The following is a 26,909-nucleotide window of genomic DNA, read 5'->3' on the forward strand; positions in this document are numbered from 1 at the left end:
CGTGCGTTCCTCTGTGGCCCCAGTTGATCATCTCCCCACCTCCACTGCCTCATCTTGTGATGTGAATCTTTAAAGATGGTGAATTATTCAGGATTAAAGCTGCACGTAAAAGACGTGCAGCTTTAATCCTGAATAATTCAGTTTGTAAATCCAGATACAATAGGTTAGGTGAGTTTTACTAAATGCTCAGACGACAGGAAGTGAATGTCAGTGTTTGATATCAGCTCAAATCAAGTGTAAGTGAGTGTGTCAGAGCTGGATCTCACTCTCAACATGAACAAACTCCTGGTGTTCAGTTTTCCGTCTGGAAAACCATCGAATGCTGAGAGAAACAACATGAATCTGTTCAAACAAACTGTTTTAAATTATCTTAACAGATGAACTGTTACTTCAACCTGTGTTTTAGAATGACACGATTGAAAAGAGGAGAACAAGTTGGACGTTGGAAAACTTGTTCTGAGTTTGTTGCGTCTCTTTCAGGGTTATTTCCATCAAGAACTACCATCCAAAGATCCGAATAATCACTCAGATGTTGCAGTACCACAATAAGGTTGGTAGAGTCAGTTATTTTTACTTAAATCATCTCTAATGATCATTCCTTCTAAGTTTGTTATTGCTGTATTTTAGAATATAAAATAAAATAGGAAGCTTTATTGTCATTGTACAGGATACAATTAGATCAGTGCTCCTGAAGTTTAGTTTAGTGCATTTAGTATTTTGTATTAAAAGTTAGATCTAAATGTATTGTTTAGTCTTTAGTTGGTTTTTAACATCTTAGAAACCATGTTAGAAATAAGCTTAATAAGAGTTTACAGTTTCATTTTTGTCAAACAACCACATACCCTCATGTTTCACCCTCTGCTCCTCTCAGGCCCACCTGCTGAACATCCCCAGCTGGACCTGGAAGGAGGGCGACGACGCCATTTGCCTCGCAGAGCTCAAACTGGGCTTCATCGCCCAGAGCTGCCTGGCTCAGGGGCTCTCCACCATGCTGGCCAACCTGTTCTCCATGAGGTCCTTCATCAAGGTAGCTGCAGCTGCATCAATCTGTGTTTACATTTGTGTTGACATTAGAATAGGCTGAGTAGAAAATAATGATTATCCCAGATGAGGCCTCCAGCATCTGGTGAGTGGGTGGAGATGAATGACAATTTGCTTCCAGTATTTTTTTGTAACGACACAAGCTTCTGTCTGTTTTCTTCTAATCTCTGTCACAGATCGAGGAGGACACGTGGCAGAAGTATTACCTGGAGGGCGTGGCTAATGAGATGTACACTGAGTACCTGTCCAGTGCCTTCGTGGGCATGTCTTTCCCTGTTATTTGCGAGTAAGTGCACAGAAACATCGACTTTTGGTTTTTGTGCTTCCCGGATGCAACAGATTTAAACTGTGTGGCCTTGAGCACAATTCTTTTTAGTAACTTAAATGCTTTAAATGACGAGTTAGAACTGAGAAAGTGAAGCAAACAGTTGCATGAAAGACGTAAGATAATGATTTCATTTTGTTTAAATGATTAAAATCATTTTCTAGATGTAAGTTAAGCCTCCCTTGAATTTTTAATTGAATTTTACTTATTTCAAGAAGAAAGAAGACTACTTTCTCAGTTTTTATATACAATATAACAAATTACAATGATTCACATTTTCCACTATTGGATTTCTGGAAGTTAAATTGATTCACAAAAAGTACATCACTCAGGAAAAATGTTTATTTAGCCTCAGAAATATGAATCAGGTGATCTTCTGAAAGTACAGAGTGTTTAGCTGCAGGTGTAACTGTTGTTATTCTCTTTTTGCAGACTCTGCTACGTGAAGCTGAAGCTGCTGCTGATCGCTATCGAGTACAAGTCTGACATAAGAGAAAGCAGGTGAGTGCAGATGCTCACAGTGGATCCTTGTCATTGCAATTCACGGATGCAGAAACGTGAATACACAGGTGTGTTTGCCGTCAGTATTTACTCTCAGTGATGAACCGGTGTCTCTGTTTGACCGCAAACACAGGGCTCTTTACAGACTGGGCTAAATTGGTTTGTAAATTGGTTTGTTCACAAACACCACAGGTCTTTACGACTCCGTCCTGACAAATGAATGGAGGAGGTTGGCCGTTGGTTTCTTTAAACACACACGAGGGTTTGTTTGAACGGACCGATGCTCATTTTACACCGTCCGAAGTGTCACGGCCTACATCGACTTCATTTAATAAACAGAGACCAACCTGCCAGATGAGTGAGAACTAATCACTGCAGACTCAGTAACTTCCCACTCTGACATGTGTGGTCTGTGAATCCTCACAGCACTCTGATCAACCCTGGGAACCACGTGAAAATGCAGGAGGGAACCTTGGGCTTCTTCATTGCCAGCGATGCCAAAGAAGTAAAGAGGTAACGGACATTTTAAATGGGTATTAGTTTAGGATTAGAGACTTGTGCCCTCACTGCACAAAATCATGATACAACAAAATATAATTTAACCTCACTGGGCTTCCATATAACGGCTTAACCAGCATTTCACCTCACGTACTGACTAATGCCTGAATCTTGCCTGACTCCTTTTTTATATACTCCATGTGGAGTTTTCTCACAGGGTTTCTTGTTTTCCTCCTCAGGGCGTTGTTTTACTGTAAATCCTGCCACGACGACATATCTGATCCCAAAAGAATAAAGAAATGTGGATGCAAGAAATGTAAGTGACCACATATCAACACATTACGTCCGTTTGACTTCATCAACATTCATTCACAGAGCATTTGTAAGTTGTGCATGAAGGAAGGTCACAGGGTCAACAAACAGGTTCAGTCTGAGTTTCCCTCAAAAGAACAAAAGAAGATTTATATTTATGTATATGATGTAAATACTTTCAATATTAAAGGGTCAGTTCACCCAAATTACAAAACACAGCTTTACAGTCGCATCAAGTCTTGCTAATTGTTTTTGTTTTTATTTTCTGAAGTTTAGAAATATAACTGCTTCTGCTTTTTGGGATTTGGGTGAACTTAACCTTTATTTTTTATTCCACAATATCTGTGGATTATTTTGCATTAACGACATATTCTCTTTTCCATGTATTTATTTAACAGAAACAGATAAGTGAGAACTAAAAGCAAGTTATCTCCTCTAAGTTCACATATGAATTCAGTCTAAATGTGCATTTTGTATGTCGTGTGCTATGTTTTCTGTTGTTTTATAATGTGTGTCTGTGCTGTTACAGTTCACTGATAATGTTGTGATGTGAGCAGGCGTTCACAGACACCGTGACCTGGTACCTGGATGGATCGTGTGTCTGTAGACATCAAAACCCTCATGTTTCATTTCAATGTTCTGTCTCTTCTCCAACAGTTTGTTTCACCTTAACCATTACAGCTAATAATTAATCTTTAACATTTGATGCATTCTTTTCCTGCTGCTTGGAAATTTGCACACTTTAAAAAAAAAAAACGTCACTTTATAGTGATATATTGTGAGTAATGCGGATTGTTTCCTCTGAAAACACAGCCTGAGTGTACTGTAAATGTTGCATGTATAACGGTTGATGCTGCCTGGTCCCCTGGTTGTCGCGTGCACATCTTTCAATTTGACCAAAAAAAACGTTCGACTAAAATGAGCAATTTTGGGAAAAGACCAAAAAGAGACAAAAGGATAAAGAGTTGAGTGTAAATTACCTACATTAACCATTACTCTTATTATTTGGAAAATGCTAAAAGAAATAGTTACTGCAGGATCCCCAAAGTTTCACTCATGCCAGCCCGAGTTAGTAATACTCCAGATCACCACCAGGTGTCCCCGTAATCCTTCGACAAACACAACATCCTTGCAAGAGGAGCACAGCTGGAAAGGCCCCACATCTGAGATCAAGGATATTTTTGGAACAAATAGCAGTCGTGTAGGATACTTGTTACATGATGTCAGATTTATGGTTTCACACAGTGTCACACCAGTGTTTGAACTGGTTTTGGTTTTCTTGAGATTCATCTAGAAGCCCAGAGAACTAGTTTTTTATAAGAGACACTGTCAGAAGAAATCTCTGTCATAGAAAGAGTCATAGTATCAAATACAGCACATGACCAAATTATGGAGTAAACGAAAGCATTTAGGGTTATGTTCAGCTGAGGTGGAGATATGTTATGAGTTATTGTTTTCTTTTCCTGTTGAAGACATTTATGACCCAAACCCAACCCAACCCCACCCTCAGCTTTCTACCCCCAAAACCTATTGACCTTTTGACCTCGTGATATTTCCCACGCTTGTCCCAGAAATGACCCAAATTCCCAATCTGACATTTGCCCGCTGTCGAGTCAAAGTGAATCTTGTGCATCCCAGCAGCAGCAGCAGCCGTCCTCTGTGCCCTGTCCCTCCTTTGTCCACTTCTCTCCAGAACGACCCTCGACGTTAACCTGCTCTCCCTCTCCTCTTGTCTGAACCCCTGACTGTAGCCAAGATGGCCGCCTACAAGAAAATAAGACTGGCATGCTGTTTTGATTGCGGGCGCTCAGCAGAGCGGGGCTGCTCGTGCATGCCGGTTAATGTGCGTTGTAACGTGGACTCCCCTCAACACGACATCCCACTCTCTGCTGTCTCTGTTAATGATTGCACAACCACATTACGTGCCTGTAAGTTGTCGCCATTGACATGTGCCCTTTAGTGTTGTGCAACATGCACTGTGTTAACCGTGCACCGTGTCTCCAGCTCTGTGCGCTTGTCTGGCTCTCGCAGCCGTGTCGTCACTGTCATGGGTGTAGTTGTTGCTTCAGCTTCTTCACTGTTGTCAGTCTGCTGGTGCTCCTGGTCCTGTGCTGTGCTCTCGGAGGTGACTGGAAGCTGTGGTGAGGCATGCTGGGTGACTGCTCCGCTGGTGCTTTTCAGAGAATGTGAATTCAAACTGACCGTTAGCTCAAATTGGGTCAACAACAATTTTGCAGAGTGTGAAAACTCCAGTGATCTCATCAACATTTTCAGCTTTTAAAGCAGAAGTGCTAAATAAATGCAAAGCTGTGCGTTATAATGTTATAATGACGTCACTGGAGAGTAATAAAGATAAAGAAACGTTTCCTCTCTGTGCGCCTCCAGAGACGGGTGAACACGATTGGATTTAAGATATTTGTATGTGTAAACGCTACTGACAATCAATTAATTAGAATAAAAGTCTTAAGAGCACCTGAGGGGATTTTCTGAGGATATCTCTAGATATTGAGGTTAATGAACTGTTTATATTAAATTAGGATCAAACGCTTGAACAACCACTGACTTTAAAATCTCTAAAAACAGAAAAATGCACAATCAGCGCCACATAGGCTAAACTGTGGGTTCTCTTGTCTTATGATTTTGTTTGAGTTGTACAACAGAATTCCAAGAATATAGTAGATCTGGATTAAATAAGAGGAACAGAGGACAACAGAAAAGTGCTGGATCATATTCGAATTGGCTGAATGGAGATTCCTCCTTAATTCTAGTGCGATTGCCCTTTAAAGCCGGAGGCCGTGTTAAGTTGCACTGATATATTGCAGGAGGCATGAAGAATGTGTCTGCATCTGCACGGCGTTAATACAATTTGCTGGAAACATTGTAGTCTGTCACACAGTTTTAGCGAAAGGCTCTTGATCAAGGACCATGTTGTGTATAGTCGAGCATCTCTGGGCGTTTCCACCCCTCCACATGTCTTCCAGGGTTGTGTGCTGTGAGCGTCGCCCCGGCCAGCTAAGCTGGAGCCGAGCTCTGGAGTTGCTGTCGACACAGTGCGGGAGACGCACGGAGCGAGGCCTTATGCGGCCTGACATGGAAATTATGTTTGCATTTTCATTTTTGGAGTGCTACCGGTTGTCATGAAACTCAGCCTGACAGTTCCTAACCACCAGGCAGCCGAGTGCCCCCGCCCCTCTCCTCCTCTCTCGTTGTGGGACAGATGCTAGCCTGTTAGTCCTGTGACTCTGTTCGCGCCCTCCGATTGCAGGCGACAGATGCCAGGACCAGCAAGGTCCCTGTTTGAACATTGCTGTCACTGTCCTGCCTTAAGCTCAATGCATGACCTTTATTGTGAGCAAGGGGTTGAAATAAAGTACTAATGAGCATGTGTGCGACTCACGGCTCCCAAAAAAAAAAGTGACTCACAGAAAAGTTCCATGCATCCGTGCAGGTTGTGTCAAGCAGTGCTGAGGAAAGGGAAACAGCTTTTAGGAAAAAAGGAGGAGAGAATAAACACGATGCTATGAACTCAAAAAAACGAGAACACGCACAGTTTTGTCACATGTTGTGAGTTACTGACTGAACGTTAGCGCAGGTTTACCCAGTGAGCAGCTAGTGGATTTTAAAAGAAATCTAGACAACCAGGATAAAAACTTAAATTATAGATAGGTAAATAACGTTTTTAAGACTATATTTCAAAGTGTGCTCTGTACGGATCTGCTTCACATTGAAATATAGTCATTTAATGCTGCTAAAACATCAGTTACTATATATGTAACCAGTTTTTATTAATTTCTGACATTTTATAGACTAAACAATGAAGTAGTTTCGACAATAATCAGTTTTATCATTGAAATAACTTGCAGCCCTAAACGATTTATATTCAAACCAAATTTAGCTCCGATTAAACCTACACATCTGAACATATTGTTTTTACGAAACTCGGTGCCCACTTCAGCGCCTCCAATGGGATTTTTTCATATTTCGCTGGTGACAACCTACAAACACGTTTTGACCCCGTTACTGAAAACCCTTTTCCAAACTGACGCTTGTTTTTATTTCTCGTTGTTTTGGTCCATGTTGTTTTTCTTTTAAGGTGCCTCACAGAGAAATCCCTCCAGTTCCCCAGTTGTCCTTTATAATTTGCTTTCATTGCGACCTGATCTTCTCTGTAACCTCTCATCTGTCTCTGCATTCTTCTCAGCTAAAAATAGCTACAATGGATATATCAAATCAAGTAAGTTTTGATTTCCATTCTCTCGTTTGGCCGTTTGTTTTCTAACCCTTCCACCGCCGTCGCCACTCGCCTCTGACCTGCTGTGTTTGGCTGTTGTGTCCGTCGCTCTGTCATCATCCATCCTTATATTTCACATGCATCAGGAAGTTGTGTCGTGTGCGTGGTTCTCAGTTACAGCTCAGCAGTAGATGGTGCTGCCGCTTCACTGTGAGGGCGGATGAATTAAATCTAAAACCATTCAAGTGCTTATATTTCTTATATGATTCAGAACAGGTTTATTTTTAGGAAACAGGCATCAAATAAGGGTTGAGGGGTTAGTGTTATATTTTGTCAGCTCAGGAGTGTGAACCTCGTGGTTCAGATGAAAACAAAGATGCCACCCTGGTATTGTCCTGTAGAGCCGCTGTGCATGTTTGACATGGGGCAGATGAACAGTGCAGGTCTGGAGGAGGAAGGATAATCTGCTCGACAGCTGACTGTTGAAATAATCATCTCTATTCTTCAGTTTTAGCTCCCAGCCATTTTTCTTTTCGGAGTGAGGGGACCATGTTGTTCTGCCTCCTTCTATCAATTTATCATGTTATCTTTACTAGGTTTGCCTCCATTCTAACACCGCTGCAATCCGTGAGCTTTTATATCTCAAATAGGGAAGAGGACACTGAATTCATTCCTCCCTCATCAGGCGTAAACTGCACACAGCAGCTCGTGGTGGTTAACTCACACTGTCACCTCCTTGTTCTTATGGCATAACAAACGCTGGAACACCTGAAAGCATACTTATTAATTCATGCTTATTATAAATATCAAAGTAAATGTCAAATCCAACATTTCATTGGTGGCTAGAGCAAGTGGTTAAGTGGTGTTTAATAAAAATGAGTTTTTTTAATTATTCAGCTATTAGCATTCTTGTGCCAGAAAGAATTACCCCCCAAAACCTGTGATTGTGCTTTAATTATGATAAGAGTCACAAGATGTTTTATTAACATACACACTGCAGGTCTTATTGAAGTCAGTTCCAATCAGATCCTGTCGCGTGCTCAACGTGAGGAATTAAAACGCTAGTTCACCCAAATCACAAAGCGACGTCTTCCTCTCGGCGGTGTTGAGACATGCAGATACTTTCAGTTTGCTGTGTCCGTGTTTTGAGATTCTTGAGAGTCTTTTTCAAAACAATGCTCTAGTTACTGTAGATGATCCACAAACACGCTCTGAACACTTCTTCTGTTTCAGAGTTGTGAGCACCACAAATTAAATTTTATTCACCTCCATTATGGGAGGGAGGCAGAAAGTTTAAAACCATGACACATTAAAACCAAAGCTGTCAACATGGCTGGATACCACCAGGGGTTTGTGGTTTGAGCCTAATAAACCTTAAAAAAAAAACAGACAACCCATTAAGTTGAATTGTGCAGCTGCTGATTTTGACTCCTCTTCATTTAGCAGTAAAAGATGGCCCCCTTATCCAATACAAGTCAGCTAAACTGAGAAACAACTCAGAGGAGGCCTGTAGGGGGCCCCGTAGCGGAGCTGCTGCCGTGTCGGTCCCTCTGGTTAACAACCGCAAGGGAAGCCTGCGGCCCCCCGCAGAGCCCCCCGCTCTGAGACTGAGCTCCGCGGGCTGCGGTGACCTGGGCCAGGTGGGCCGGCGACCCAGGGCGGCAGAGGAGGCCATCCGGCTGCAGCGGGCACGCAGCCTGCCGGTGAAACACAGATACCACCCCGGTCACTCCAATAACGGCGCACTCAGTCACAGGCACCGTAAGGGCTAGCTCCGCCACCCCCCGCCCCACCTCGGCGTGTTTGGCAGGCCTGCGCTCGAACAACGGCACAACCGAAGCATGTGCTTGCCAGGCTGGAGTGGTTGCATGTGTAGCATTCCTTACTAATGACCCAGTGTGTGCAGCTGTCAGCTGTGAAACATTAAATATTGAACAGGCCGAGCAAGATGTGAAGGGCCAGTGTGTTGGAGCGTCCCTCCCCCGCCCTGTATTCCAACATGCTCCATTATGGTGTCACTGTCACACATGTTAACAGTGCTCGAAGTCCTGCGTTCATCTGCAGAGGAGCATGATCTTTAAGACTATTCATTTGCTCTAATGAAAGCTCCTTTAGTTCACTCTAAAGACACTCAAGTGTATTTTTTCCGTGACCTGTAACAAACTACTCCCAGTGCAAATGACGGCTGTTAAAACGCTATTAGCGAACAACACTTTTCTCGCCGCTTGTGTTGATTTTGCCGTTGACGACCGACTGAGCCGATTTGTTTTTTCCTCGACTCTGATATTAGCTTGGGAAAATATTTGCCTGATTACTTAACTCCAGGGTAAAACGTGTAATCCGTTTCCTGTGAAGAGCTCTGTGCCGTTTTGTGTGGTGATGAAGACGATGTCCGAGGGGCATCTCGGCTGTACATAAATCACTCTGGCACAAGGACCAAACTAATTATATGAGCCAAGGGCGTCAACTCCCTAAAATGAAGAAAGACCAAGAATCCAGACTGGATATCTGTAGGTTATTATTTCAATTAAATGAGATTGTGATTGATTAGCATGGCCGATGTAGAAATCTATCTGAATCTAGTTCTGAAGAAAGTTGTTCTAATCAGGGATTTAAAAAGTTGAGGTACTGAATTACCTGAATCATATAAATTGCAGACATGTAGATTACAGCAGTTCTCTAGATTAGCAGATCAGGCTCTGGCATGATGGTTGAAGGCGGCGCAATTGCATGTTTGCATCCTCACACACAACAATGCAAATGTTGTTCCATCTTATTCACCCAGACTCACTTCCCACTCGTGTCGTGTCATCTCTTTGAATTCACTAAACTCACGCCGTGCTGTGTTGCCCTTTTGCTGTTATGACATGTGGATTGTGCGTTTCCTCTGATAATTCCCTCCCTCACGCCCGATGCCTTTCGTTGCAGTCGAAGAGGACCAACAGTCGGCACTGTCACCCAAAAAGAAGCAACGTAATGGAGGCATGAGGAATTCTCCGAACTCCTCGCCAAAGATGATGAGGTAAGATATCACCGCTGACGTGTCTGCTGCGTCTGGTTTTACGTTTTGTTCATGCACAGTATATTCATGTTCAGAATTTGTCCAACACAACATTGAAACGTTTTTGATTTACCTGTAACTTGTCTCCACTTCCTCCAATTGTTCAAAGACATCGGGTGCCGCCATTTCATCATTTGGAGCCAGATAATGTTCAGTTTTGAGTCATGAAACCCAAGCAATGAGTTCAAAGATGCTAAAAATGCTACGTGGAGTTGAGGGAAACTGCAGAGTCTGAGTCTGGTGATTATTCTTTGTGGGCTCGTCCTTAGAAGCAGCACCGTTCCCACTCTGCATAATGATCGGATCCCTTCTTTATACAGAAATATTGATTTGTGAATTATTAAGGAGCCTTTTATAAACAGTTTTTATTAGAAATATTCATATTTTTTAATTCTCTGAAATATTGATATCAGGCTCTAAACTTTCCTGTAAATACATAATGGAAACCATGTTAGCAAACATTTGCAGTGCCCCTGTTTCCATGGAAAGCATGTCAGAGTCGCAGAGGGGCTCCATGCCACGAGGTTTCATGTGACACCCGCAGACTGCAGCTCTTAAACAGGCCTGGCACTAATGACAGCCAGGCAGGCAGAGGAGCTCTAAAGGAGAGATAGCCCGAGGCCATTCATCTATTGTTGGATCCCTCTGAGCGCTTTTCAGCACGTAAGGCCACAGATGATATGTATCATCGCAATGAAAGGTGAATTCAAATGCTACCTTGCTTTTATCTTGTCCTGTAAAATTAAACCTGCGCTCATTGATTTTGACTGGCGATAACAATGTTATTCAACCAGAGGCCATTAGACGGATGATAATAGTAGTAGTCACTGTCATTACGTGCCATGTTGTGAAGCAGGCAGGCGACAGGGAAGTCCGGGAACGTGACGTGAAGCCAACAAAGTGGAATCACATGGATGGAATTGAATTAAAACTTGACTTTGTATTCCCATCGCTAATTTGATATTTATTTGGCTTTTGGAAAATGAATCCACAGATGTCTGTGTTGTTTAATACTATGAGTAGAATACAGATCAACTTTTGTAGCTATTGAAATGACTTCATATTATATCTAAAAGGAGTGTTTATGTGCATAATTTAGCATTTTTCCCTTTTGATCCGTGGCCTCTGTTTGTTCAGGTGGGCGTTTGCTCTTGTTTGATCCGGTTCGAAACGGTGTCAAAGTTGAATCGCTCCAGGTCGTTTCCCAAACTCTCGGGAGTCGATACCCGGCTTCTCCAGCGCTATTGCCACCAGCGTTATATCAGCCCGGGCGAACCGATCCATCTACTTGCCATGCTAATTCACCAAACGATACAGGTGGATGTGTTGTTTCATGCAGCGCGTCTGCTGCCTTCTCGCCGGAGAGGGATTCGCTGCGGTAGCCTCGGGGATACTTCATTGCAACAAGCACAGAAAAAAACATCTGGGTGTATACTGTATCAAATGTGTTTTTACAGGACCTGCGGCCTCAAGGCCTTTGTAAATAAGTAATGATCAACAGATTGGCTGTGGGTTTTGAAGATCAAGCCTTTGTCAGTTTACATGTGGGGATGGGTTTTCAGACTCTGCCTGCTCTGGTTACACTGAGCCAGTGCGGTGATGCTGAAATAGAAAAATCTACATATTCTGCATGTCTACTTTATGTCTCTCTCTCCGCCGTCATCACGCTCCTCCACAAGACACCTGGCCTTGTGTTTTGCGGTTGAGATGTGTCATTTAGCGACTAAAGCAGAGGCATTATGGCGCTGAGCACTTTGAACGTTTCGACGAGCGCTCACCGGGATGACAGTCACCTCGCCTCTGCTCCGTGTAATGAAACAAACCGCACAAAAGAAGCAAGCGTTCAGCCGCGGAAGCCGAGAACCGTCTCCCGTTTCCACACGCATCAGCAAAGTAACACGCCCCGTCTGGAAGTTAGTGACGACGACTTCACTGAAATTAACACCATTTCCACAGGCTCCTTGATGGGTCATAAGACACATCTAATTGTGGGATGTCACAACACGTTTGGTCACATCGGGCCGCACTGTGACACACACGTCATGTCTGCGGCAGCACCGCTGAGGCAATTGGCGGTGCAGGATAGTGACAGGCCGTCATGGCTGACAGTGAGCGATAGCTATCCTGGCAGAGCGCTGCCTCACCAGTCATCTCCACAAGGACAAACCGAAGTGACAGCGGCTCCACTGAGTGAGTGCTGAAACATTTGACTTCTGATGAAATATTTAGCTGAGGTGTAAAACCACTAAATGCGTTCAGTCTTGCATCTTAGATTCAAGCAGAGACTGATGATATAGAACACAACGAAGAGAGTTATGGAGGATTAATGTTAATAGATTAGTCTGTTGACAGGAAATTAATCAACATCCCGATTCGTTAAACAGGAAACGCAAACGTTTGTTGGATCTAAGCTTTTCAAAAGTGAGGATCTTATTTTGTTTTTTACATCATCGTAAATAAAAAACTGTGAAGGTCACACGACATTTGAAGACTTATTATTATAATTATTCATTTGACAGTAGAGTGAAGGAGAGACAGGAAGGGAGTCATAGGGACCAACAGCTCAAGGCGAATGCGCCCATGTGCTATGCCCACTAACCTCTCCGCCACCGGGTCGCCCCCATAATGAAATTTTTGTATACTTTCTGACATTTTATAGATCAACTATGCTGCTTATCCTTGAATGAGTGTGAGCTGGAGCCAATCCCAGCTGGCATGGGGCGAGAGTCGGGACACACCCTGGACAGGTCGGCAGTCCATTGCTTGGCCAACATATAAAGAGTCTCACATTCACATCTATGGTCCATTCAGAGTCTCCAGTTGACCTAACCCCAATCTGCATGTCTTTGGACTGCGGGAGGAAGCCAGAGAAAACCCACGCAGAGGCCACAGTGCTAACCGCTGTACCACTGTGCCGCCACCAGTTGTAATATAACAATCCTACTACTTGAGGATGTTAATGAAGCAATATACAGAAAAAGAGTTTTGAGTTTCCAGTGTGTTGAACTTTGACGAGGCGATGTATTTAATCCCACTTGTGCATCGTACACTTCAGTTCTCGAGTTTTGCACTTTTAAAATATAATGTTTACATACCTTGAGCCACAGAGTTCAATTTGCACACACCGTGTCCCTTTGAATTAAAATTGCTTTGACGAATTTGAGCCTGAGAGGTTGAAAGTGGCAGAAAAGACATTTTCCTCTCCAACTGCTTCTATCCTTGAAAGTACATCCAGGTCTTGCCTAGGGGTATATAAGCCCAAAGGCGGGCTTTTTTGGCTTCAGTCTCTCGGAGCCTGAGGGATGGTAGTTTCAGCTGACACTTTCATGCATACTTAACGTGCTACTTAAGGTAGCATTCTTTTAAAGTACTCACACGGATTAAAGAGATGCTCCTCTTATGTGGAGAGGACGTGAAGTATTTAAGAGGTTTCAGACAGAGACAGAAGGCGGCTGTCTGTGTTTTCAGGAGAAAACATCTTCAGCCGTGATCTCAATCTGACAAAGTTGATTTAGTGAGAGGGGAATTGTGTTGGGCAGCGCGGCGGCTCAGTAGATCCTCTGTGGCTGGTCGTGTTCGACCGCATTGGCTGGTTGTAGTGATTTTGACTTTTTATATTCCCTTCACTGTTAAAAGACAGAAATCAGTCAGAAAAACAATATTATCATGTATTGAGTTTATGTACCAGAGAATAGTTCATGGATCTTGATGAAAATAATCTGAAATGTTTATGGGGACTCATTGTGATTCATGAGTGTGTGCATTTTGGTGCAGAGCAAAATAAAAATCAAGATCTAGTGAATTTAAATGGAGTTTCACAAGGGGGCTGTTGGGCCTTGTTATTGTTTTTTGGGGCTAAAAATTCCTACATTTAAACACGTTAAATACAACATCTTTAATGTTTTCTCAGCAGATATTTGTAAATGTCATAGTAGGAAAATCACACAATTATCATTAATTCACTTCATTATTTAGACCGGTGATTTTCCAGCTGCCACATGTCAAAATATCTGTAAGGAAGAAGATTTTTGATCTAAAAATATATTATTATATATTTTTTTGCGATTCGGGTTTGTTGCCATTTAATCTACTATTTAATTGTATGTTACATTTTTTTTTTCTATTTTTGGGTGTGAAATCTAAATGATGGTTTTGGTATCAAAAGCATCAGAACTAGGAACTCAAACGATGTTGAGGCTCTGACCTGAACAAGCGCGATACAACCGCAGGTACTCGTGCCTGGAGGCCACTTCAGTGGTCAGTGTTGGCTGGGATGGCGCCCACCGCTCAGTGAAATTAGCTTATGTAGTTCCGATGCTCCCTTTAAAAATTAATACCCTTCACTTTGGAAAGCAAATATGATTGGGCAAATTGCTGAAATATTTAAAGTCTGGTCTGTTAAAGCTTTTACGGCGCGGCCCACTAAGTCAGAAGCTGTATGCTGTAAGGGGGCGTAATTGCATCTCCGTGCTCATGCCAGTCAGCGCAGTGTGTTGCTGCCATCTCCTTCCGCCTGGCTGCCGCCGCTGATGTCGCTCTGCTTGATGACATGGCAGCGTTGTTGGCATTTGTGCAGATGGCCTCTGACAGGAGTACGGAGAGGAAAAGGGAAAAAAGCTACTTTTTTTTTATATGAGTGATATTTCTTTTTTCTGATTCTTGAAATTTGATGGTGTGTTATGAATGTTTTTTGACATTTTAATGTTTAAAATATTATTTATTTATTTATTCATTAGTATTTGAATTTATTCATCTGAATTCATTGTGTTTAATCTTCTCACTCATTTGTCGTCACATTTTTCTGACTAATCACCTTTTGTAATCCTGCCAGCAAACTATAGTTGCAGGGTTATCTTTTAATATTTTGGCTTCATTAGTCAAATCCCCAGAGCGAGTTCATTTTAATCCACAGTCACGGAGTCTCGATGACATTCTTTCATTGCCTCCCTCTCGTCTTTTGTGTGATTAGACATGACCCACTCCTTGTCCCCGGGAACGAGCAGATTGAGAACATGGACGAGAACATAAAGAAATACGACTCGACGGGGATGTTTCACTGGTGCCAGTCCAAAGACATCGAGAAGGTCATCTTGGTGGGTTTTGCTCCTTTTTTACGCGCCACACGTCATTTTTCCCTGACACTCTTCTGCCCGGTGACAGATGTGTCACGTCACAAAGCACCATCAGAGGTCGACAGGGCACTTAAACACTCTAATGAGGTGTTTGACTTGTCATTTGCTATATGGACGACCTGTACATAGAACGTGTCTTGCACTGATACACATGCCATTATTCAAATGACTCTAATAGTCATAAACAGCTTGCTAGCATGAGGTAAAAGAGGAGAAAGTGACACATCTGTTTAAAAAGACAGTTTCCAGTTATAAACATCTTTTCTTTATCCCCTTGTTCTTTCTTTTCCCCCTCAGACCCGGAGCGAGGCAGCCATGACTGTCCTGAGTGGTCACGTGGTCGTGTGCATCTTCGGAGACGTGAAATCCGCCTTGATCGGCCTCCGGAACTTTGTCATGCCGCTGCGAGCGAGCAACTTTCACTACCACGAGCTGAAGCACATTGTGTTTGTCGGCTCGCTCGAGTATCTGAAGCGCGAGTGGGAGACTCTTCACAACTTCCCCAAACTTTCCATTCTGCCCGTGAGTGAAGCAAATCGCACATTTGAAACATTATTCTGTCGAACTGTAACAGGTTTGACAAAATGAATGACCCTGTCTCTTAAAGACTTCATATAAAACTCATTTGCAGAAACAAAATGCCATGTTTCAATAATAAAGTGGAGAAATATTTAAATTACATGGATCTGCAAACTGTTCCCTCCTCATGCAAAAATATTATTGCTGATTTTATTTTGATTGTCAGCATGTTTCATGAATTCTCCCTAAAACATTCACTCTTGGCAACTAAAACATGATATTTTCACACTTCACAACTCAAAGTCCTTGGTTAAGATCAGTGAAATAATTTGTTTTTAGTTAATAAGTTTTTAAATTACACCATCCTAACTCTGGGGGGATATTTAAACAGGAGAACTTTTTAATGTTTAGGCTAAAACCATGATCTTTACCTAGAATAACCTAATCAATACAATAAGCGTAACAATAGACAGGAAGCATCTTATCAGTTAAAAACATCCCACACAAACACCTCTATCTGATTTTTGTTCAGGTATCAACCCTAACGTCCTTAAGCACATTTCTGACAAAGGAAATCTACTAAATGTTATAATATTTTATTGGGGGGCAGGTTGAAATAAGTCTCGAGGATGAAAACGCTGAAACGTAAGAGTTACGTTTACCTACGTCTTCATTACCATCGCTGGGATAACAAACTCTCTCCCCCCCTCTCTCCCTCTCAAAGGGCACACCGTTGAGTCGGGCAGATCTGAGGGCTGTCAACATCAACCTCTGTGACATGTGTGTCATCCTGTCAGCCAATCAGAACAATATTGACGACGCATCACTGCAGGACAAAGAATGCATCTTGGCGTCACTCAACATCAAATCCATGCAGTTTGACGACAGCATCGGGGTCTTGCAGGCTAATTCCCAAGGTAAGGAGTGCCCTATCATAGTTCACTGCACTGCCTATGAGGGACAGGGCGCTGGCACAGAGAATATCCCTCACTGGGTGCTGCCTCGCTGACCCCATGTCACCGCATTTGACAGTAAACCCAAGTGACTATTCCTCAGGTTACTATAACAACTGCTTTCTTCACAAACCTAATTGGTGGCAACAAGCGCCGCGTCGGCACAACGGCCTCACCTGGCTCGCACGCTTTTTATTTTTTGCAATATGTGGGACTGCTTTGTGGGAAAAAATAACAATGTTTTATAATTTATGAATATTGCACGTTACAGCGTTCAAACCAGTGAGCGACGCAATCAGTCAGCGTGTGATGGCCTTTCAATAACGGTCATTGAGAGAAATGCTTTTAGAAACCTTTTTGACCCGAGGACAGGGGAAAAAAATTCCCTGCCAATTTCATTATTCCTCTAATACATGTATGACCTCGCATTTGCCTGAGTCAGCAGTAAGTGATGGATGTCAAAACACGGCCCATGTATAATACATACAGCATCATTGATTTAATGTGCTTACTTGTCAGTCCGAGGAAAGCAAGGAATGTCAAGTCAATCTGAATTCAATCTTGCGTCAGTTATTTTTTCTTTTTCATGGCTCCGCACTGTACATGCGTTTCTCTGTGCGTGCATGTGCGTGCATGTGTGTGCGTTTAAAAGGTTTTTGTCTACGTGCACACACAGTCTGAGGGAAACAAAATGAGCAGTATGTGACATCTATTATATATAGACTAATATTGGCCCTTGTCAAGAGTGCGCTAACATCGCACTCAGCAACTTAATGCCTTACTGGTGGCCGGCAATGGATGAAGTAGCCCCCGTGTATTAGTTCTGCTGATATGCCTGTTTGTAGCTGCTGATGAAGTATTGAATATTGCATTAACACGTGTGTGTGTGTGTGTGTGTGTGTGTGTGTGTGTGTGTGTGTGTGTGTGTGTGTGTGTGTGTGTGTGTGTGTGTGTGTGTGTGTGTGTGTGTGTGTGTGTGTGTGTGTGTGTGTGTGTGTGTGTGTGTGTGTGTGTGTGTGTGTGTGTGTGTGTGTGTCCGTTTAGGCTTCACACCACCGGGATGGACCGATCGTCTCCTGAAAACAGCCCCGTCCATGGATTAGTGAGGCAGACGTCTGTCACCACAGGAGCAAACATTCCCATCATCACAGAACTAGGTACGATCGCTGCTGCTCGGCTGCGTCACATGATTGATGTGCTAACTTGTTTTTTTTTTTCGTTAAAAAGTTGTCAATAGATGCGAAAACACCATTTCTGCAATTACAGGCTGTCAACGCGTGATTAACCGCACTAAAAGTTGAGATTTCGTTGTTTTATTTTTGCTCCAGTAACTGTTTTTTCCTCAATACTTGTCCAGCACCATTAGCAAAGCCGGGCAAAAAAGTGCCTGTGATTTCATTCAGTCAGGATAAAAGCAGTGGGATCAACATACAAATGATAACTGAGCTGGGTAAGAAGCCTCTGTCCTGTGCTGCAGTGTTTGTAACTGCCGCTGCCTCCATATCAGCTTTTTTCCTTTTGATTTCTCTCGCTGCACAAGAAGGCTCAGTCCATTCCCATAGCATCACTTTGAGCACATTCTACCCTTGGTTCTGGTTGAAATTGCCTGTCTTGTTTTGGCCCCTTATCTCAAGGCAAAATTGTTCCCTTTTATTTTTCTAAGAATTACAAGGCCTTTGATCCCTCTGAAGTCCTCGTGGCAGTTTTCGTAGCATCTTCTGTCGGATCACATTCTCCGGCCCTTCTTTCATCTCAGCCCTGTCGATATGACTGACGGTTTATTTCTGTCCTCACAGAAGTAGCGCTTCTCAAAACTAAATTTTTTACATCATTACTTTCTTCCAGCTACTACACATGGTTTTTTTTTTCGGGTGCTGAAAGACATCTTCAAAGAAGGTTCTGGGGCAATGAGATGCTTTTCATTTGTTTTGACATGCAAGTTCAAGTAATTGGAAGTTCTGTCTTGGATTTGCAAGACAAACACATGGCTTATTGGTGTTTCTCATATTGACCTCAGGAGGACTTTGAATCGAGGCCCGGGGCTTTTGACAATGTGCATGGTGTTATGATTGTGCATGAATCTCCTGGATATGGAATGTAGCTGTGGTATGTGGGCCACAAGTTCAAACACGATGATCTGACTGTTTTTCATTTCACTTGATTGAAAGAAAACGCAATTTTGCCCAAATTCAGAACAAAACCCCAAAAAGGAGAATTCGTCAAAAACAGATTTGTAATACAGTCCATATCTGCAGCCGCTGACTGTTGTGCACAGCCACTTTTACTTTGGTGTCTTTCCTCTTCACATCAACTGAAGTATTTGCCTGATCCATGCTTCTCCAATCAAACCCACTAGACATGGTTTTATTTTGGAGAAATCGAACAAGCAGAATTTAAATAACCACTTTCCTTTTACTTTAACACCCATAGTGAATGACTCAAATGTGCAGTTCCTGGACCAAGATGACGACGACGACCCCGACACGGAGTTATACCTCACTCAGCCATTCGCCTGTGGGACGGCGTTTGCAGTCAGTGTGCTGGATTCCTTAATGAGCGCTGTAAGTCAGAATCAATGCATCTCACAGACAAATGTGTAGCGATAAAGAGATTATGAAGTTTTTGTGCTGTGACACATCATACGTGTCAGCGATCTGAAATATGCACAGAAGTCTTGTGGTGTGATATCAGGACAGAGATTTTTAAAAAATGAAAGCGCACTCTGCTCCCATTAAAAGCAAAAGGTGACAGGACTGGAACTTGTTCTAGGTGTGATGGCTTCATTTGTCTGCCCTTCAGTTTGAGTGAGGTTCGAACAAAGCTGCCTTCAAGTGCGCTCCAGTGTAGACAAAGGTAATGCTACCTAATGGACAGCCCTCATCCATCATCTTAGTCAATAGTGCTGTCAGCAGCCGAGGGAGATGTCAGTGTGCCGTACAGGAGGGGGAGACAAGGGACTGCGGAGCAAAGCAAAGGGCAGACATGTGCCCTTGTTAGAATTAACAAAGCAATTAAAAAGGTAACTACACTGAGAAGAGAAAAGTGGCTTAACGTGCAATCTGTAAAGCTGGATATCAAAATGCCTGGACAGCACGAATGTGTTCATGGACTTTCTGTGTCTCTCTGATGGGAGTGAGAGTAACCTGCAGTAATTGGATTCTCCTGTCTTCTCACCGGGTGTACAGAGCAATGTGACGTGACAGAGAAGAGTTAGATAGCACCATTTGTCCTGGCCGGGCACTTTGAGAAGGTTCAGTTGTGACTTTGCTGGCGGTTGCTTAAGGATTCACATCCTCTCTACCTTCATCCTTTCAGACATACTTCAATGATAATATCCTCACCTTGATCCGGACGCTGGTAACAGGCGGGGCGACCCCGGAGCTGGAGGGGCTGCTGGCGGAGGAGAACGCGCTGCGTGGTGGCTACAGCACGCCACAGACCCTGGCGAACAGGGACAGGTGTCGCGTGGCACAGCTGGCCTTGTACGACGGGCCCTTTGCCGACCTGGGGGTAAGTGACTGGTCTTGTCACCCGGGGGGCTGAGCACATCTTTGTCGCCTTGCATTGTGGGAGCTGACTTTAGAGGAAGGACTCAGAGAAACGGGGGCAGCTGTGATTCCGAGTTCAAGAAGAAGGGATTTTACGTCAGGAAATAGTTGAAATAGGTGAAAAGGTAAAATCAAGAGCTTAAATACAAACCATGCATCATCAGATTAGATTATCAGACATAAGATCTAGTGCTTAGCATATCCACAATGGCCTCGACAAAATAATTGAGAATCAAAAGTGGATTCTACCAGATTATTGTCTGTATTTTACACACAGTTATCTTCAATCTAAAAATCTGTCATTCAGTCTTTTTGAATGGAGAAAACTCCTCGTATGGTTTCAGGTATCATTGTTTTTACCACACTGGACCGAGACAAGAGAAGGAAAGGAAAACAGTTGTTTAGGGAGGTGAGGACTAAGTAAATGGATAAGACCATCACCCAGTAGATTTATGTTCCTGTGACCACAGCTGCACATATTATCAAGAAGTCTAAGGTCAGTGGGATCGTAGCCAACTGCCCTGGATGTGGCCGCAAGAGAAAAATTCCTAATTGAACATAAGGATGGTTCAGATGATGGATACAGAATCAAAGCAGATTTAAACTGAAAGAAAAGCATAAAAAGAGCCAGACTCCAGATCGCTGTTTGCTTGTATGTAGACAAGCCACGATGTTTGTAGGAGAACGTCGCACTGACAGATCACACAAAGTAAGAGCTCCTGCTCAGTAGCAACAGTGCTCACAGAAGAAAAGAAACTGTAAAAGAAAAGAACACCATCCACAAAGTAAAGCGTAGGAGGATTTTTAAATAAAAAATGTTTTCATGTAAGTGTGGCTTTTTGTTGAAATACAGATTGTGCACTTCACTGTGTTTTTGTTCCTTACTTTGCAGGACGGAGGTTGTTATGGCGACCTGTTTTGTAAAGCCCTGAAAACATACAACATGCTGTGTTTTGGCATCTATCGGCTACGAGACGCACATTTAAACGCACAAGGCCAATGCACCAAACGGTGAGTGCGACGGACCTGCTGCGTCCTCGCTCGCAACTGGGACCCATGAAAAGAAAAATAGGGCTTTGTCAAAAAAAATCACTTCTACCTACACTATATTTAGAACTGGCCTCCCATCTGCTCCCCCTCTCCTCTAGGTATGTCATAACCAATCCACCGTATGCGTTTGAGCTGGTGCCCTCAGACCTGATATTCTGCCTGATGCAGTTTGACCACAACGCCGGCCAGTCTCGGACCAACCTCTCCCACTCGTCCCATTCATCCCATTCCTCCAGCAAAAAGAGCTCCTCCGTCCACTCCATCCCGACCATCAACCGCACCAACCGCGCCAAGAGCAGGGACCAACGAGAGAAACAAAAGTACGTGCCCCGGTAAAGCTCTCGGACTCTCTGTGTCCGTGAACACTGCCTGTCCACTGTGCGCCGCCCTTTCGCAGGGTCCAGGAAATGTGTGTATGTTTGTCTGTGTGTTTCTTTATTGTCTTAGTTTGCATTTAATGACACCACACAGAACAGCTGCCTCTAGGGCAGGACCATTTCTAGTCATAAGGTAAAATAAGCAACCACAAAGGGCTTTCAGTCTTTCCTACGCACTGAGGCTTTTCGGTTTTACTGTGGTTGTGAATATTCCATTCTTGTACATTTTTATGCCAAGAATTACAGTTTTATCGGGGTATTTCCAAACTCACATTTTTCCTTGGACAACTCCAGAAAGTCAACCCCCCAAGGAGCATGGCATGTTAACTATGGTTGAAAATACAACTATATGATGAATTAAATTACCCTAATTGTGATATTTTACAAAGAATTACCATTTCTGTCCATCCTTGTACGTACTTCAATTACAAATACCTAAATATTCTCTTTTATTAACCCGTTAAGAGGATTTTGGACTGGCACAGGTATGAATACTTTCTAATATAATAATCGATTGATTCTCTGATAAAAAATATTTACCCTCAGATATTCTTTAATTGTTCATTCAAAAACATGAATGAGCACATGCTGCATTTCCACAGCTGCTGAATGAACACGGCGAGCTTTATATGGTTAGTAATCTGTTCTAAAATAAAACCTATTCAGCCGCTCAAACTAATCTACACGGCACATCTTATAGAAATGTATTGACAATATGTTTGACACGGAGTCGCTGAGCCCTTTAACATTATGTAACATGTTTAGTGTGTTAGCTGCATGCTGCTAATTTGGGTTCTGAATTACATCATAAACATGGACAGCATCATTTCCTGATTGTTTTGGCTGTAGGCATGGATACAATATGGCTGCTTGGTGGAGGCAAAGCAATGGCACTTAACATTTTTCTGTCGCTCTGTTTTTCTTTACTTTCTGTTGAGTTGTTTGGTCGCTACCCCCCCCTGTTTAACCTGCCCTACATCCACATGTAACCAGAGCCTCTCTGTTTTGCACTTTCTGTCATTAACGCTCATGTAAGTATTTCCCATTTAGCTTACATTTAGTGTACCACTTTCTTTTTCCAAAGTGCAACAAGGATGAATAGAGTGGGCCAAGGTATGGACGTGAATGATTATGCATGATGTTAAATAATGCATTGAGCAGAGTCGTGTCCTCGCTGACATCTTGCCCTCTGAATGAAAGCCAAGTAGTTCGGTGTTTCCGAGTGACTGCATCGGCAGCGCATGGTTATGACCTATGCAGTCTCACTGTGGGGTTTTCTGACTGTGATTGCAAGTGAATGGTTTGACGCTACTTCACTTTATTCTGTATCAAGTCATGTCTGATGTTTTAGTATTGGCAACGTGTAGCTACGGGTATATGTGTTAATGTACAGCCTCGAGTCATGTTGATGAAAATGCATGACCGTGGATATTGCCAAGCGGATGAATCACTGCCGATACACCGCGCCAGAATTATTTCCTTCTTTAAGAGAAGAAAGTTGCATCAAGCCAAAAGCCTGAAGCCCCTCAAAAAGACAGAAAAACACCTAATGTATGAATTGTGAAATTAGTACTAAATTAGAATTTAGTACAAGTGACATATGAAAACCTGCATGACCCAACAACACAGCATGCTTCAGTGGCAGTACGGCATATTTGAAAAACACAGGTGAAACTGGGACAACGAGATGTTCAGTGATACTTACCTGCCGTTAAAACTCCAACTCGGAGCTTCTTATTTTTTTAATATCATGTCAGAATTTTGTTCTACCCCATCAAATTCAAACTATCTCCTTTAAAATGTACAATGTTCCATGTGCACTTGAAACGTAACAAATTGGTGATGCTGCCGATGTATTTGACGTCCACGTTGCGATAACAGTCTGACGTCCCCCTCCTCTTTGTCTCAATGGCTCTTTCTCAGAAAAGACATGGTTTACAGATGAGCCGGAGAATACCCACCTGAGGACCATACAGATCAAGCCTGTGAATACGCTCGCCGTCAACCAAGTCAGTCAGTATAAATCCACAAGCAGCCTGATCCCACCCATCAGAGAAGCGGAGGACGAGTGCTGAGCTCGGGGAAACCGCGCTGACACCTGGATGCATGTAGGTGTCAGACCCGGATCCAGGATCTCCTCTTACCTGCAAAACACGGAAGCATCAGTTGACATCAGATGACACAAGGACAGCAACTTTTTTTTTTCATTCACCTCTGCAGCGATTATTGTACAAGCAGTCAAACATAAAATGTAGATACAGACAAACATAGAGAAGCATCACAACCCCTCAACTATTAGTTTGCACAGCTGACAGTCGTGACCAGAATCCATGACTTCTTTTTTTGGTTCCATCTTGGGGAATGAGGGTCACTCGAAGAGACCGGCTATAAAAAAAAAACTACTGCAAGAGGTGATTATTATAATTATCGGATCAAAATCGTTGCTTTTGTAAAAGTTGCCTTTGTAGCTGTCGATGAACAACAACAACAACAACCACGACTTCACGTACTCCACCCGGTGTTGCAGAGTTTGTTCTGTACAGTATGTTTCAATGAGTATATTTTACATCCAGCTGCAACCCCCACCACAATGGCGGAGTCAGTGACTGAGTCTTCGCCATTTGGAGCTAATTCACAACATTTGTGACGGTAACGATCGGCCGGTGTCCATGTGTAAATGGCATTTGGCTTCAGCCTTATCTCTATCCATTTATATTTGTCTTATCTTTGCCTTTTTTTCTTTAATTTGAGTCGTTTGTTATAAATGTTTTCATGTCACTGTTTTGGTTGCAATGTCCAAAATCGCAGAAATCTTACAGAGGGAAGATTTGAGGTTGCACCAGGGGTTGGGAATAGGCTTTTTTTTAAATCTTTTGTTTTTGTGTTAATAGCCAAATATGATAGAGCTGTTTTAATCTTACATAGTTTTAATACAACAATGGTCGTTTTCCTTTGCTTACGACACCACAGACAGCAAAGCCAAATACTAGGATATAAGCATGAGTCTGTCGGTGAGCTGACTGTTAAAGCCACATATCGCATGAAGTGGGCACCTTCAATTCCTCCTTTGGCCGAAAGCACTGCCTGACACAGGATTGTCTTGGAGGCCATTAAGTGCTTGTACGTACTCCAAGACCAATCTTTATACCATACTCAGACACGTCCATGCTTTTTGTAGATACAATCAAAAAAAACAGCTCTATCATTTAAAAGAAAAAGGGGTTTTGGCTATTTTTGGGGTTTTTTAGTTATATTCTGTTGGTTTGGTGATCGATTACGCATCTGATGTTTCCATAAAACAAAACAATTAATACACGTCTGATCATTTGTTTCAGTTTGTAAGCACGTGAGTTATTAATCATGTCTTATTTGAATAATAGACCATAGCTATATTGACACTGTTGTCACTTTACTCCAGAATCAATCAAGGGAAAGTTCCAAAAAACTTAATAAATAAGCAAAAACGCAAGCAATCCATTACGTCCTTTACCTGTGATGCGTCACAATAAAAGCAGGAGGTTGAGATATTTTTTACTGGCACAGAGAGCGTCCACGCCACCGCTGCCTCTGTGCCAGTAATGTGCCGGGCAGTGCTGAGGCCATCGGAGGATTCCATGAAGACCCACTGCTGCGAAAAGAGGCTTCTAGTGTAGCTGGACTCAAGCAAAGTGTCCTGCTTTTTACTGTGAGAATGAGAATTGAACTTTTTCCCTTTTTGCTTCCCATCACAGACCATTCTGTAATAATTCTCTGGAGATAGAAAAAAAAAAATATTTGAAAAAGTCTTAAAACTTATTTTTTAAATGATCCATCATCAATAGCAGAGCCATGATTTTTATGTACTCTTCGAATCTATAAAGCTTAATGTAAAGTATTTCTTTCTAGTGTGTTTGTTGTTTGACAGATTTTCTTGTTTGCCAGTACCTGTGGGGGAGAGAGAGACGTTTGGCATTGCAGTCTAGTTTGTATTATTTTGTGATTATTCTTTTTTTTTTTTAGCACATTGACTTGTGGACACGATGACAGTGCTAAGTTGATATTTCTGACTATGTCACAATACCCAATAAAGAATACAGTTTATTGTCTTGTACAAATAGGCTTGTACATAAATTGTACATGATTTCATTTTGTATTTTCACAGATTAAAAAGCTGACGTATCGTGTTCTACAGCGTGTGGAAATTGTATTTTCTCACACGTGATGTCTTCTTCTGTGGTGACGACAGGAAGCGCTCTCTGGTAACCGGACAGATCACGTGACGCCCGGACACCTCGTCGCCCCCCCCCCGGGGACAATGGCTGATAAAAACACTCTCCACCTTCTCACCTTGGGGACGGAGAGGGCCCGTCACGTTGCTTGTTAACGATCTTTACACACCATGGCGCAGTGGGAGGCCGTCAGCGTGCCAATAATATTTAGAGTCTAACACCTCGCAGATCCTCCTGCCAGCCGCCTGTGTCACATCTTAATAAACAAACACATGTAGATAACACACACAGAAACCCTCTAACTACAGCACATCCACTGTGAGGAAAGCTCTGTATTGATGGATTCATTGCGGCGATTTAAAAACAGGATTATTAACTCATGATGGCAGTTGTCTCAATAATTAAGTAGGAAAATAAATGTAAGCACTGATTTTTTTTGAGAGAGTAAAACTCAAGTGTCAGTACAACATTTATTCAACTCATTGGCTGAGTTTAATAACAACCATTGATTTTCTAGCTGAGTAATATTAAACTGCAGTTCAGAGGAAAAACAAAACATGATATAAAATCCAATAGTGCAACTTAATACTGAATCATGGTTTTAACAGCTCATAGGGGAAACTGAATATCTTAAATCAAGGTGAGACGTTTATGTCTGACAGGTTTTTACTCGATATACGAGAAGGTTGAACAAGCTAAATTTCTATCCTTCATTAGCTTAGTAAGATATTATAACATGTTGCTCATATTTTAAAACGGGTTTTGATTATTTATGTAATTGTTCTGTTCTTAGCAAAAAAATGTCTGTTCTGTTAGGAGATAATTAGATGTATTTTCTTTATTTATAATATTATGTATTTACTTTTCTTGTTTTTCAAACTTCACATTATTCCAAGGTAGTTAGTAAATGCACTAAAGTCGCAACAGCCTGGATTTGAGAATGAAAGAATGAAGAAAAATCCTAGATTTGCCCCCAGATACAAACCAAAATACGAAAATTTGTAATCCTGCTAAATGACAAACAAACTCAGATGAAAACATAACCTCCTTGGCAGAATAACAAGATACAAACTGTATAGATTCTTTAAAATTGGCTGAATTGATCGCGTTCAAGCCGATTTGTCGTCTAAAACTGTATAATTACCTACGGTGC

At 42.4% G+C, this 26,909-nt stretch overlaps 1 protein-coding gene across 1 annotated transcript in view; it reads left to right on the forward strand.

Moving 5' to 3' along the window:
• Positions 1-25,716, forward strand: part of LOC118100200 (calcium-activated potassium channel subunit alpha-1-like) — a 71,403-nt gene extending 45,687 nt beyond the window's left edge. The window contains 21 exon segments of the mRNA XM_035145024.2: positions 481-550; positions 872-1,027; positions 1,218-1,327; positions 1,799-1,867; positions 2,294-2,380; positions 2,605-2,681; positions 4,429-4,605; positions 6,879-6,911; positions 9,837-9,930; positions 14,939-15,062; positions 15,399-15,623; positions 16,345-16,537; positions 17,618-17,632; positions 17,635-17,730; positions 17,931-18,023; positions 19,004-19,134; positions 19,889-20,083; positions 21,014-21,132; positions 21,270-21,491; positions 22,633-22,661; positions 23,472-25,716. Of these exon segments, the coding sequence (XP_035000915.1) occupies positions 481-550; positions 872-1,027; positions 1,218-1,327; positions 1,799-1,867; positions 2,294-2,380; positions 2,605-2,681; positions 4,429-4,605; positions 6,879-6,911; positions 9,837-9,930; positions 14,939-15,062; positions 15,399-15,623; positions 16,345-16,537; positions 17,618-17,632; positions 17,635-17,730; positions 17,931-18,023; positions 19,004-19,134; positions 19,889-20,083; positions 21,014-21,132; positions 21,270-21,491; positions 22,633-22,661; positions 23,472-23,623 (2,467 nt within the window). The 3' untranslated portion in view covers positions 23,624-25,716.
• The last annotated feature ends 1,193 nt before the right edge of the window (positions 25,717-26,909 follow it).

This window comes from Hippoglossus stenolepis, chromosome 21 (genome assembly GCF_022539355.2).
Source record: "Hippoglossus stenolepis isolate QCI-W04-F060 chromosome 21, HSTE1.2, whole genome shotgun sequence".
NCBI lineage: Eukaryota > Metazoa > Chordata > Actinopteri > Pleuronectiformes > Pleuronectidae > Hippoglossus > Hippoglossus stenolepis.